Source organism: Cannabis sativa, chromosome 6, assembly GCF_029168945.1.
Source record: "Cannabis sativa cultivar Pink pepper isolate KNU-18-1 chromosome 6, ASM2916894v1, whole genome shotgun sequence".
NCBI lineage: Eukaryota > Viridiplantae > Streptophyta > Magnoliopsida > Rosales > Cannabaceae > Cannabis > Cannabis sativa.
This window is the reverse complement of record NC_083606.1, coordinates 43962867-43978209: the sequence shown is the minus strand read 5'-3', so window position 1 is coordinate 43978209 and position 15343 is coordinate 43962867. Positions and strand designations below refer to the sequence as shown.

The 15343-nt window shown below is 35.5% G+C and overlaps 1 protein-coding gene across 1 annotated transcript; it reads right to left on the bottom strand.

Annotated features, from left to right (window-relative positions):
• Nucleotides 1-8053: 8053 nt before the first annotated feature.
• LOC115695978 (glycerophosphodiester phosphodiesterase GDPDL3) lies at nt 8054-13941 on the bottom strand. Its single transcript, XM_030623094.2, has 9 exons — nt 13510-13941; nt 12536-12829; nt 11623-11738; nt 10976-11477; nt 10689-10727; nt 10319-10603; nt 9742-9884; nt 9089-9572; nt 8054-8712 (listed from the first exon to the last, which is right to left on the bottom strand). The coding sequence occupies exons 1-9, from the start codon at nt 13616-13618 to the stop codon at nt 8420-8422; spliced, it is 2265 nt and encodes a 754-aa protein (XP_030478954.1). The 5' UTR covers nt 13619-13941; the 3' UTR covers nt 8054-8419.
• Between the last annotated feature and the right edge of the window lie 1402 nt (nt 13942-15343).

The following is a 15343-nucleotide window of genomic DNA, read 5'->3' as shown; positions in this document are numbered from 1 at the left end:
GCCCAGCCCCACCCCTACTTGGTTCGGTTGGATGGCTGCATCACAGTGAACACAGTAAGTGCCAACAGGAGGGGCCGGCCACTGATCTTTTGGAGCAGCAGAGTGCACAGTAGGAAGACTCTCTTTCCCACTGATATCTCTCGGGTAGCTACTGAAAACCTAGTCCAGCAAGCGAGCCCCACTCATATAAGGTTGATTGTTCCATTGTCTATTTCGATTCTCTCAGATTGCCCAAAGAACCTTGATCACGTCTTCAAACTCCTCCCTAGCTAGCTTTTGTCTAAATTCCACTAGCAAATCCATCATTGAATGCCTTCTGCTTTCCTTGATTAACTTGTAATAAGGCAAAAGTTTCCAAACTTTTTTGACCTTTTCACAAGTCCAAAGAGCATGGGATAGTGATTCCTCAAACCTGCCACAGTTATTACAAGTAGGGTCGATTTTCGTACCTCTATGACATAGATTGGACTTTACCGGGAGCCAATTTCTACACATTTTCCATCCAAATAGCTTCATTCGTGGAGGCAAATTCAGATTCCACCACATCTTCCACCAAGCATGAGTTTGATCCATATTAGAGCAGCGGGTAGGAGCAAGATTTATCTCCCTAGCAACTCTATATCCAATCTTCACTATGTAGTGACCATCCTTAGTGAAAGGCCAAACCAGAATGTCCTCCGAGTGATTGTCGATTGGGATTCCTAATATCCAAGGAACATCCTCCTTATGAAAGTATTTGTTTAGTATAGTCTCATTCCAATCTTCCTTAGTATTAAACAGGCTGCTCACTGTGGTATTGGGGTTTGCATCCAAAGGCCGATGTATAATTGTGCCATTAGGCCGTGGCAGCCACTTATCTTGCCAAACTCGAATGGTTCTACCATTCCCAACTCTCCACCAGGAACCTTCATTGATAATATCCCTTCCCCAAACAATACCTTTCCATATGCAAGATGCATTTTGGGGGCATTTTGCATTAAGAAAGGAGGAGTTAGGGTAGTAGCTATTTTTCAAAACTCTCGCTAATAAAGAGTGAGGCTTATGAATGAGGCGCCACCCTTGTTTGGCCAATAAAGCTTGATTGAAATCAGAGAGACTGCGGAATCCCAAACCTCCCTCTTCCTTTGGTTTATACAGCTTGTCCCAAGTGCTCCAATGGAGTTTTTTATTTTCCTTTGTGTCTCCCCACCAAAAATTGGCTGCCAAAGAGTGGAGATTTTTGATCAATTTCTATGGAAGACGAAAGCAACTCATGAAATAGCTAGGAAGAGCCTGGATCACCGCTTTTATAAGAATTTCTTTCCCCGCTTGGGAGAACATTGATGCTTTCCAGCCTTTGAGTTTATTCCAAACTTTATCTTTGATGACCTCAAAAACCTCTTTCTTTTTCCTTCCTAGGTAGCTTGGCAGCCCCAGATAAATGGCATGATTAGGGACCAGCCGAACCCCAAGTGTATTCGCAAGATGTTGACCCAACTGCTTGGATATACTGCTGCCCATACTAACTTCCGACTTCTCAAGATTTATTTTTTGTCCCGATAGCCTTGTATACCGCTGGAAAATCTGTGTCATAGTCTCACATTCTGTCTCCTTCCCTTCAAAGAATACAAAACTATCGTCCCCAAAGAAAAGATGAGACACTTTAACATCATTCTTACCAAACCGAACCCCTGTTATTTTCCCAGCCTTCTCGGCTTCTTGAATTAGGCATGAAAGGCCCTCCGAACAAATAAGGAAGAGGTATGGGGATAAAGAATCACCTTCGTGAAGACCCTGGGATGGATGGAAGTTCCCAATCTTTCCCCATTGATTAACATCGAAAAGGAGACACTAGTTACGCACCTCATGATTTTCTCAATCCAAATCTCATCATATCCCAACCCTCGCATCATAGTCATAAGGAAGCTCCACTCAACACGATCATATGCTTTGGACATGTCTAACTTTAAGGCCATTTTCTTCCCATTACCAAATCTTCTCATCTTCATACTATGGAGGCTTTCATACCCGATGACAGCATTGTCTTGGATCAGCCTTCCACCTACAAACGCACTTTGAACCTCAGATATGGCTTGATGAAGACTATGTTTCATATGACCCGCTAAACACTTCGCTACTATCTTATAGATCACATTGCATAAGCTAATGGGTCGAAATTCTGACATTTGGATAGGCTTAGGTAGTTTAGGGATAAGACAAATAAGGGTATCATTAATAGCTTCAACACTCTTCCCCTCATTAAGAATTCCCAAACAAACTGTAGTGACTTCTTCTCCAATGATTGGCCAAAATTTCCTATAAAATAGACCCGGCATTCCATCATTGCCCGGGGCTTTGTGCGGATGAATATCTCTCATAGCTTGTAACACATCGTCCTTTGTAAAAGGAGCAATAAGGTACTCATTGATTTCCCGGGAGATTTTGTTTGGCACCATGCTTTGAAACTCTTTTAAATCAGCTGCGGAAGCCGGTTGGGCAGTGAACAATTGTTGGAAGTAGTTACACGCCACCCGTCCCACCATTCTATTTCCATAAACCCATCGAGCATTTTGATCAAGCAATCCCGTAATCGAATTCTTCTTCTTCCTTGAATTCGCTTTCCTGTGGAAAAACTTTGTATTTCGGTCCCCTTCCTTCAGCCATAAAGCTCGACTTCTTTGTTTCCAAAATTTCTCCTCTTTGTCCAAATACACATTGTAGGTCCGCTCCAATTCCTTCAATTGACTCCAGCTTGTGTGATCTGTTTGTTTAGATAAGGTGGCAATCTTATCTTCAAATTCCTTTATCCTCATATTCATTTCCTTCTTGCGAGACTTATTCCAATTGTTAAGAGCTGCTCCGCATTTAGCCAATTAGTCTTTTAGCTCCCTAGCCGTGGTGCTTATAGTGCCAGCCCCCCAGGATTTCGTAACCAACTCCACACAGGTTTCTTCCTCTGCCCAGGCATGTTCAAAATGAAACCGAGAGTGCCATCGAACCCCCTTAACTCCATCCAGTTGTTGTTTAGCACAAGTGAGTAATAACGGACAATGATCGGAATTGATTCGTTCAAGATGAAATACTTTTGCAGCAGGGAACATATCAAACCAGTCAGAATTCCCACAAGCTCTATCCAATCTCTCAAAGATAAGGTTGTCTTGTCTCCCACTGCACCAAGTGTACAAGTTGCCTTCAAACTCCACTTCCCAAAGATAAGACTCATTTAAAGCTTTCCTGAAATTATTCATGAGATATCCCGGTTTCGGTTGTCCTCCCTTTTTCTCTTTTTTCCTCAGAATCTCATTAAAGTCTCCCCCAACCAGCCAAGGTCCCGTATACATCCTACCGACTCTCTTGAGAAGTGTCCAAGAATCGCATCGTTTACTTGGATCCGGGTCTCCATAGAAACCTGTAAACCGCCACCCTTGATCCTCCTCTTTCCGAATGAAAGAATCAATATGGAAGGAGGAGAACGAAAGAATATTGCAAGTTATCTTATCTGACCACATCAGAACAAGACCTCCACTTTTGCCTTTCGCCTCCATAACAAAGCAACCAACAAAACCCAAAGCAACACGCAAATTTTCAGCTCGCATCTTATTGAGTCTAGATTCCGCTATGATAACCAAATTCGAACACCAACACTGCACTAGGGACTTCAAAGTACAGATCGTTCAAGGGTTCCCCATCCCTTGAACATTCCACAATAAGGCATTCATTGCTGCAGGCGACCCCGGCTCGCAGGGTTCGCCTCTTCCACATTCTGAGCGATTGTCAAATCTCCATTCTGAGAAAGTTCAATCGGTTTTTCATCTTTCCCGCCCTTTCTTTTCTTTGCATCTTTCTTCACAGCCACTTTTCTTCTCTGCTCTTTGGGGATTGAATTTTTACCCGAGCCAAAGGCAAAGGGGAGACTTTCCTTTAACCCGGGTATGTCCATTGAGAAACCAATCGGAACATCAATTAGAGTTTGGCTTTCATTCATCACCATTGGATTGTTTGCTGTCCTTTGAAGTTTACCAGCCCCCACTACTTCTCGATCCTCCACCAATCTTCGTTTCCCACGCCCATCTTGTAACATATCATGTGTCTCCAACCCGGTTTGCTCCTGCTGAGGCTTCTCAGTTGTTGTATTTTGCAGCTTGCTTATGTCCTTGTTACCGTGGTGTTGTTCTGTCCCTTTTGTTACTTCACTTCTCAACTGTACATATTCTTCCCCTTCATTCAATAATGGATCAAAAGAGTTACCCATACAGAGATTGAGACTTTGCCTAATTCCACCTTGTAGGTTCTGTTCTTGTAAAATTACATTTTTCAGTATTGCCACCTTTTCCCCCTTGGAATCCATCTCTAACTCCGTTGTCAACTTACAGCCATGTTCCATGCGCCATTGCCGTCATGCCATTCTCCCCTATGATTTCCTTAATGTCAAGAGAACAATCTTTTTGACTATGACCAATTAATCCATCCACATCGAAAACACATAAATGGTAGTTCATCATACTTGAATGTCACCCACTTCTTGGAGCCACTACACGGTAATAAATATCCTGGGCATATCGGTTTGGTTGTTGACATCCACATCTGAAACCGAAAGAATCCATCCACCACCATTCGAGACACATCAGAATTCTAGACTGTAATAACCGAACCAGCCATAGATGCCAGTCTTGAAGTATTTTTCTCTGTCGGATAATCAATTGGAACCCCCAAAGCTCTACCCCAAATCGGAAAGACATTCAGATCATTCTTCCAAGATTCACTAGAGTTCCCCATCTTACCCAAAATCAGCACCCCATTCGATAAATACCACGACATTCTTGCTAAGATTCGAGATTGAGTTTGTTCTGAATTAAAAGAAAAGGTAAGGAACATACCAGTGCTGACTTTTTCTTGAATCTTGATGTTCCATTCCGATTCCTTCAATCTCCATATTCGCCGCAGCAGGTTCTTCAAGAAGCCCCTGCTATGGTCCACCTTCGAACACAATCTCCCCCGAAGGTTGTATTTTGCAATCATGGTGGATAGACTGTGATCCACCTCCCATTCTTCTTCATCCGAGACATGAAGTTTATTTGTTTTAGCTAGCAGTTCTTCCATAGTAATGGCGAGTACACACCAGTCTGATCACCGGAACCTCTTCGTCTCCGAGGGTAAAAGAATGGCAAAGCCTCACACCCCGAGCCCTAGCAGAGAGCGCGCAATAATTCCTTAAATCTTAATTTTCAATAATCAAATTTTAAATAAGATCTTTTTATAAATTGATATATATATATAAATTTTTTTATTTTGATAAATTTAAGTCCTTAATTTAATATTTTATCACACTAATTTTTTAACTATAATATTTAAATTTGTGGCAAAAATTTTTATCTTTTCACAAAAGTTAGACTTATACAAGTTATAAATATTTTTTTAATTTAATATTAATTAATTTTAAAATTAAATTTTCAATACATGTTAAAATATTACAATAATATAACAATTTTTTTGAAAAAAATAATAAAAAAAACTAAACTCTTAATCTTTTTTAATCAAGTCACGACAAAATTTAACTTAAAATAAAATAAAAGTTAAATAGAAACCTAAACGAAGAGGGAAAAAAATGAATCATCAATCAACATGAGCATTAGACAAATTCTTTACAAGAAAAAAAAAAGAGCATTAGATAAAATAAAATATTATTTAGTCAAAAGTAATTTTACATAATTACACTATGTATTGCAAAAACACTAAATAAATACCAAACACATCAATTAACATGAACATTTTAAAAAAAATACTAATCTTAAACAAAATAATAATATAGAAGAAGATAAATATTTAAATTCACAGTTTCAAAAGGACAACGACATCAATAAATTTATACAAAAATAAAATAACTTTTAAAATCTAAGAATAAGATGGTAAATTAATTTGTCTCGTTGAGTGGTGGGCGCACATTCCTCCATCGACTATGCTTGTCAACCGTAATCCAATTTGCCCATATGTTTGTCGTGCTAAAGTTCACTGAAACAATAACTATACTAGTCCGTTCAAGGTCGTGAACAATAGGAGCTATCTTAAGAGTTGGGTCTGGGAATCGAGGAGAAAGATCTTGTAGGTTAAATCTGGGTATTGGAGAGAAAGAAAAAGTTTTTTAGTGAGATTGCGTCTCTGTATTAAGAGAAAAAAGATGAAAATGATGTAATGGGTAAAGAGAAGAAAAAGTTATTATTTTTTGGAATAATTACATAAGGCACCATTTTTTGTAAAATAATTATATTTTTACGTTCAAAGAATGTTTTTTTACATTTTTATGGTTTTCCAAAACATAACACGAAAATAACATAAAATCAACAAGAAAACAACATAAAAGTAACATCAAAATAACATCAAAATAACAACAAAAAAACAACAAAAAATAACATACATATAACAAAAAATTAACAACAAATGAACAAAATTTCAACATTAAAAGACCGTATTTTATGTAAATAAAATCAAAAAAATCGTAAAAATGTTTAAAATTCCGTAAAACCGTATTTTTGTTGTTTTTTTGTTGTTTTTGTGCATTTGTGAAATTAACCCTTATTTTTTTGTAATGCGTTAAAAAAATTATTAATTTTTATTGTCTTTAATTTTTTTTAATTAAGGTCATATGTTTAAATTTTTTGAATTATTAGGAGCTTTTATTGTAAATATATTAATAATTTGAATGCAAAAAAAAAATATTAATTGCTCAAAGAACCTATTTAATAAGTAATTGTAAAAATTAATTAGTAATTATAATTAAATAAATTAATCTTAATTAGTATTTTATATCAAACCAAAACATAATAATAAATGAAAGGTAGTTTCAAGTTACATCTAATATATTAATTTTTTAATTAAGTATAACCATCCAATAATCAAGATTAATGTAACAATCGTAGTTACATTTTTAACGTAACTATTAACTAATCACCCGTATATATATAATTAAAATTATTTTCCCTCTTAAAGTTGCTTTTGGTTGCAAAATTTCTCCCAAAACTATAAAAATCGTTGCAAATCGTTTTATAGAAACTTGACAATTTAATAATAGTAATTCAAATGACACAATTCTTCAATAACAGTGACAATATTTTGATGTATGTAAAATAATTATATGTTAATTTCTTAACAGGTCACATTTATTCTTTTAGACATAGCGGTGAGATTTGGCACTTTTAAAGTTTAACATGATGTGAAAAATTCTAAATATACAATCAAGTAGTGATAATAATTTAAACAACATTCTTGAAGTATTTTATAGAAGAATGAGAAAAAATTATCTCTATTCATAGAATAGTAAAAAAATCAAATGAATCTTTGAGAGTTTGAATTTTATGTAGTATGCATTATTAAAATTAAAAAAATATAATAAATACGATTTTAATTTACTTTAATTTATAATTATTATTGTCGGATAAATTTAAACAATATAAAAAATATGTGAGTATTCAAAGATCCTCAAAAATAAACATGTGAGTACTCACTTAGAATATCAAATATTTCATAGAATATAGAATAACATATATGGGAGTATGTAAGATTGTAATAGGATAGACACAGAAATTATAGTGGTTCAGTAGAAGTTTTGAACTCAGCCTGTCTAGTTCACTTTTGAAAAAGGTTTCATCTTTGTAATTTTAATATAATTTGCACATCCTTCTTTGAATGGAGAAGATTCACCGATTTATAGAGAGTAGGTAAAGGTTATAATAATTCGATCATAATGAGACTGCTACAATTTACAACCACAATTGGTATAATGTTTATAAAATAACTATAACACTTGTTTTAATGATACTTGAATATGCTTGACGGTTTATTTTCGTTGATTGATGTATTCTTGCCTTTTCTTTTAATATCGTGTGTCTTCCTCGATACTACAAGAACACTTTTACCTAATATTGCAAGATCCTTTAAATACCACAAGTTTTCCTCGCAAATCCCGTCTCGCGTCGTGGGAGAGGGGAATTTAATCCAAATAACAATTTCTAACATGGTTTTACAAGTGAACTTTTTAAGATTTAATAATAAGATAAAACAAATCGAAAAAAGAGCACGATGAAGATGTAAAATGCTTCATGTTTAGGACTCAATATTCACCTTATATTACACGCTAAAGAATACTTATAAACATGTCTTGAAACAATTGAAAAGGAAGAAAATGCTAACTAAAATATTCAATCTCACATGTATCTCTCAAATAGTTTGTATCCCTAAAATTACATTTGGAAGAAGAATGAACATAACTACAACATCAACAGGGGAAATCACCAACATTCAGTAAGAGAGGGGAAAGAGGAGACAAAAAGAATGGATCAGCCATATTTTCTAGCAGCCAAAATCTCCAATCCAAGCATTTAGCAAGGAAATGCTATGGGAAATACATGTGCTGAAAGAGAGTTCAAAGCTATGGACCAATATGGCTTCAGAACAGAAGAGCAGAAAGGAGCATAGCTAAGCTCAACAGATATGACCCTGGAGCAATTTTAGGCTGTGCATTGCGAGATACTGGTGCCGCTGCTGTAGAGTTCGGTGCAGAAATTGAACTGGTTGGTGAGACAGGAGGCAACGGCGGCTCTGACACATCATCCAATGTCAAGACTGGGTTTGGTGCCTCAGATGGTGGCATATAAGGAGCAGTGATGAGTTCCATAAGACTGCCAGGCTCAACGGGGCTCATGTAAGCAGGTGTTTCCTTTAGACCCAAACATCGGTTTCCTGCAATATTTTCAAGCACCATCTGTTAGCTCTATTCTTCCCAAATACTAACCAAAAAGAATGATATTATAATTTTCCATTCTTCTATTTATTTTATTTTTTTCCTGCTAACCTTTATTTGTATAGAAAACAGCAGTAGTTACTTTTACTTTTCCCCGAATTTTCTCTAATCTATGATAATTTTGCCTTTGATATTGAATTAAGGCAAAATGGTTACAGAGATTCAGGTATAAAAAGATTTAAAGAAAGAATAAATAAATAAACTGACTAGCATAAAGGCTGCTAGTCAAAAGAGCATTACACAATACACATGGATTTGCAATCAATCAAATAATGGAAAGAGGAAATATAAATTAGCATTGAACTATGTACTTACTTTTGTATCTAGCAGCTGTTTTAGGAAAGTCGGTGATTACACCATCAACATTGGCTCCCGTGACATAGGAATTTATTTCGACAGTTGCATCAGAAAAGAAGTCCCATGCTTGAGATACAAACTCATTGCTGAAGGTTTCAACGTAAACAGGAATTTTTGTAATCTGAAGCTTACTCACAACATCTGTAGAACCAGTCAAAAATAACAAATTATCTGGGAATACAGAGGCCTTCTTAACAACCACCGAGTGAGCAAATGTCTTGATGTCCTTCAAGGAATCATCATCAAGACTTCGGATTTCCTCTTCAATCTTGTATACAAGTTCATAATTCTTGTTCCCTTGAAACTTTGTTAGAACAGAACTATTAGTAGACTGAATCATAACCTTTAAAGCTGTTTGATTGTTGAAGCCAGCTTTGCTCAGGGCTTTAGTCACTGCATCAGTCACACTTAAGCCCTGCTCTTCTGCAAGATAGGCCGCATGCTGAAAGAAAGTAATGACAAAAACAGAAAAAAAAACATTGTCAGGAAATTTAATAATCTTTCTTGTTAAATAATATTTTCATCTCCCATTTTTATTTTCCATTATGTTTAAATATGCTTTAGAAAACCATTCATCCTGAAAACTCATCAGCATAGCCCAAAAAACTCACGTCTATGCTGATCAAGATGCCAGTAAGAGAGCTTGATTTCTTTGTCAAGTCTAGAAAATCAGACAATGACATTAATTTTCCATCATTCATGCTTCTTGGATTCCGGAAAAGTGTGTACGATGAATAGGGGCTTGATATAACAGCTACATGTAATGAGAAAATAAATTAGTACAGAAGTTTCAGATAATTTCTTAAGATTAGATCTTGTCCATCAATTACTGTCAAAAAATACTACAGCAATATACTACATAAATATTTAAGAATAAAATAGGAAGACCCAACTTAAGCAAATATCTAGCAAACCCTGTCCTACTGATATGAATACTCCAACTGAAGAAAACAAACATTTTCAGGTGACTTCAGTGATAAACAAAACGAGTATCTTAAATGAATTCCACCAGTAAAATGATTACAAAGACGTAAAGTTATATTGCCTGGAGTCGCTTTTAAAATCACACTATTTGTCTCCCATAATCCTTAACATGAATATTAAAAGTTGGGAATTACTCACCAAAAATAAAATTACAAAAACACCACAGTTAAATGAGTAAGCACATGAGAATAATTTTGAACTTACGTTTTAATGTTTGAATTTCATCCCATGTCATGTTGAATGCAAATATTCCAGTGCTAGCCATAATCTGTGGAATGCTTATTATACGGTTGCTGAAATCAGATTGAGCCGCATCTGTGCTATCTATTAAATTTATAGTGCTTAAGCAAAATGGTATCCCATCCTTTGACATCTGGACTGGACAATCAATCACATCTGCACCATCATCAATTGCCTTGGAATAAGCCTTGTCAGTACAACCAGGATAGTCTCCACTGGCCCCACATTTTGAGATAACCAAAGGCTTTTCTGAAGCAAGAGGCAAAAAACAGGTTAGAAATGAAATAAAAAATGACAAATCAGAATTTAACAAGAAACAAATACAGTGCTATACCTTGTTCTTTGGCATTTTTGCCTATGTGAGCAAAGCAATCTGCAGTGTTATTGAGAAGTGAGCATCTTGAGATAAAAAAGAAAAAAAAATATCATGTTCCATAGATAAACAAAATAAGGTTTAAACCTAATAGTTTTCTGATATTCCTCCCATTATGGAATAGGTAACCAGTTAAACTTCATATCTCTAGTCAAACTATACCAAATTTCTTACCTCCTACAACCAGCCATGAAGAGAATTTATCACTTGGTAAGCCAATATTCTTATGATAGAGAAAAATAAACTACCTATGGCTGCCGATGGAGTAATTGGAAAATCAGTTAGCACACCATCAACACTGAATTCGCCATTGTCAATGAAGTTCAGGTACTCAGCTACTGGATCATAACTATAGTTGTAGCTTAGAGGAAAGTCATTCACAAACTCTGATGCATATATTTCCAACCCTGCTTTGTGAGCATCCAAGACAATAGAAGTATGTGGTTCCAAATAAGATTTTGCATCCATGGGCCATATGTAATCTTTAGGGACCATAATTCCAGAGGCAAATGTCTTGATTTTTGTAAGATCCTTCAAGAGAGAACCATAGGTCTGGTTCATTGAAGGCTCAATCTCATCTTTTCCTAGAAACCGAAATACCAGCTTTGTGACCTTTGTATTGAGTCTTGCTTCAATACTCTTCAGGAAACCCACCTCTGGCGATGAGATATAATTGATGTATACTCCTTTAGATAAAGAGAGTACATAGTTTCTCATACTTAAATTATGTTGCGTGAAGAATGCATCGTGCTGAAAAAACAGAAAACATGGGACGGTTCAAACTGATAAGGAAACCAGATTGAATATATTTATATGTATAGATATGCTTAAAGTTGACAAATCAAATGTGCTGAAAAGCTGGTTGAAATAAGCCAACATGCGTTGCCTAACGTACCTGAATATTCAGCCATAAGCCTCGTGGTTTCAATTGTTTAGCCATCTCATCAACTGTGAGAATTGAAAATAAATTTCCATCGAACTTATTGGTGCGAGAATAGACTCCTTGACGGACTGCAAAGATAACACAACAAAAGCATAAGTTAGAAGAGTTTCACAAAGACCCACAATCAACAAATAGAAACTAGACCATTCAATCGAGTTGTGCTATCCAAGAGTAATGGAGCAATTACAATAAAATAAAATCTTTTATCGAAAAAAAAATAAGACCTCAACTACAACAAAAGCATCCATTATCAATGTGAAGGCAAAGAGTTAGACGGTGTAGCAATATTAATTATAAACTGATCGTAATATCAGGAAATTTTAAATGGTTTGAATGGAAGAAATTAGAAAAAATAAATAGCAATAATAATTACAATAATCTCAATTCTCAACCAGTGAGATGGTGTGGGGAATAAAATCTTAATAAAGATCTAAATTCTCCCTTTGCAACACAATGATTCCAGATTTTCATTTTCTTATAAAGAAATAGGAAAGAAAATGACATTTTTAATAAAGCAATCCAAATGAAACTTCTTTTGTGTAGCATCTAATATTCAAATATAAATGAGTGGATACAAACATATTATCATGACCGCCACGGGCAAACATATCAAAAATTGCGATTATAAGCATGGAAATATAGTTATGAAGATCACCACTTAAAATTACTTTTCCATATTAAATCCCATTTGCAGGTTTGGTACACTTTCGAGTTTTGTGCTTTATTTTTCTCCTTTTTCTCTTCAAATCTTAGAACACATGCCAAGTTCACAGAGTTCATCTGTGACTTTTGCTAATGATACGACATGCAAATTATATAGGGTTAGACTAGCATAAGATACAATTCAACAATAGTTTATGCTTACTGTAGACATTTGCTAGCTCTTTGAGAGTGAAGTCCACCGAAAACCATCCTCTGGTAGGCTTCCCATCAATGACATATTCTTTATCCCTCTTATTGAAGCCATCTGAAATATCAGTACTATTGTCTAATTTGACATCTGAAGCACAAATTCCAGCAGCATCTTTTGTGAGTTGCACATCACACCATAAGACGGCATCAGGTAAGCTAGTAATCAATGCTAAACTGTAAGCAGCATAGCTGGAATCAGGAAATATCCCAGAAAACCCGCCACGGGCTATGACCAGAGGTGATTTCCCTAAAAATAAAATAAGATCAAAGGTGAGCTCATGAAACAAAATATCACAAAGAAACAAGTACCAAAACATGCAGATGAACCTTAAATTGATCAGCTACGTTGCACACTTTCTTCCTTAGTTTTCTCACCACCAAAAAAAAAAAAACAAACCCGGCTGCCGACCAAAACAGCAAAATAACAAATTCAGCTACAGATTTCAATCAGCCCAAAAGGTTTGAAATATTTAAACCCACCAAAAATAAGTTGCTGTCTTCTGCAGATCAACCAAATCAGTACAGCTCAGAAATGTCACTTCAAACATGCACTATTTCCAGCTCTCAGGGCAAGACGAAAGAAATTCACAAGAAATATCTCCATCAAGCCATGGAAAATGAAAACCGGGAAATTAAAATGCATGAAGAAATATCAAACACTCCCAATTTTTCATTCTATTATCACTCCAGAGCTAAATAAACCAATTCTAATGAAAACCGCACTCGGTCGACACAGCACAACAGCTTGTGATTGCCTTATAAAACGTGAAAACCCCAAAAACCAGAACTCTATTTCAACTTTCCACTGGTTTCTCAGCATTCAAACAAAGCTTCTCATCAAAGCACAATCAATCCTTGAAGTACAGCATATAACATAAATAAAACAAAGAAAGCACAAAATACAGAGAGCTATGAAAAATACAATACCGCTAAGTGTTTGCCATGGACTTTTGGAACCAGATCCCTGAGCAGAGACCGAAGCTACAACCAAGCTAAAAAAAAGAGTAAGTGAAACTAGAGCGCGTGAGTTACACATCGCCGGAGAATAGAGCTCGAGAATGAACCACTTGAGCTTCTGCTACTCCCGACGATCTCTTCCGTCCAAGTTTTAGGTTTCTCGTAAAATGTGTGAGATTTGCTTCAGCTAGCAGAGTGACAAAAATCTAGAGAGAGAAAGAGTGGAGGAGAGAGTTATTGGAGCTTAGCTCTGAACCTCTCAGCCTGGCATTTCCGAATTTATATTTATATTATTCAAAATCAAAATTAAAAATAACTTTGTGCTCGTGCTGTTTTTTTTTTTTTTCATATACATAAATAAAGTTTAGTGTTTATTAACTAATAAGCTACTAGATAAGTGTGTTTTCGTAAATATTAGTGTTAATTAGTAAGTACGCGTTTGCGTTTCCCACGTAATTTTATAATGAGCCGAGCCGAGACGAGCTAAGTAGAGTCAATTTTGTCAATCCGCTTGAGCGAGCTGATTGAGTAACAGTCCACGAAGCTCTTTGTCAGAAAACGACAAAACAAATGAGTAAGAGAGTGATTTGAAGGTTTACATGTAAGGTCCCTAAATAAATAAGTTTTGGCAAATTCTTACTTAAAATTCAATTTTTTTGACAAATTAGTCTTGAAATTTTTAATTTTTTCACAACAATAAGTTCTCACTTTTAAATAATAGTGATTTTTTTTATTTTATTTTTGTGCTAATTGTAAATATTTATTTTTTAAATTTTTTTAAAAAATACAATATGTATGTTTAACAATCTAAAAACATAAACAACACAAAAAAATTTATGGAGGTTCAATCCCTTAGTTTGATAATAGTCTACTCCTTTTTTATTTTATTATTTATGAAAGAATATTAAGATCACAAGATCCAACTAAGTGAATTTCTTAATATCTCTCAAAAAAGTTACAAGTATATTGCAAAGTGTTTTTTCTCTTGAAAGTGCGTAAAAAGAAGGTCACTCCAATAGTGAATTGGCCTCACTATTTATAGGGGAGAAGGAATACATTTAGTCCTGAAATAATAAGAGAAAGATCGGTGTGTATTTGAATATGAATCTCAAGATTTTCTTATGTAATTAAGTAAATCACATGAAAGTAAGGATTTGAAATTGGTCCTATTATTGTGGAAACTATTTGAGGAAAATACCCTAAAATCGTGTTATGCAAGTGGCTTGCATTGTTTGGTGCGAGGTGAGATCCTGAGCCTATTCGGGTATTTTGGCATCATCTGTCCTGGTCGGTACAAATTGGTATTATATTCTACCCAGGGTTGAATTTCGTTGCCACGTGTCAGCTTGCAAAGTGCCACGTTATTAGTACAAAGTTTGGGATAAAATTTGCCTCCAAGTCTACGTGGGAACTTTTGCTCGTATGGGGACTTCCTAGGCTTTCACATTGCACAGCTAGGTAACACGCATTTGTATCCACGTGTGTGCATGGATATGACGACAGTTCTGCCCGAGGTGTGCAAATCTCTCCCTGTCTCTACAATTCTTTACATCAATTGCTTTTCCTTGGAAACCGCGCCTTAAAGATCGTACACTGACTGTTACACAAATTCCTATAATGATTAACCTTTCACTTTTGGGGTAAAACATGATATTTTAAATTTGATGACCATTATACACCTCAATGACCCCATAAATAGGATCAAAAACACCTATTGCAATTTTTTAACCATTTAAAGATTTTTAGAGTAAGGATACAATAATCTGCCTTATTCATCTTTGATCAGACCGTTTTCACTAAGAAG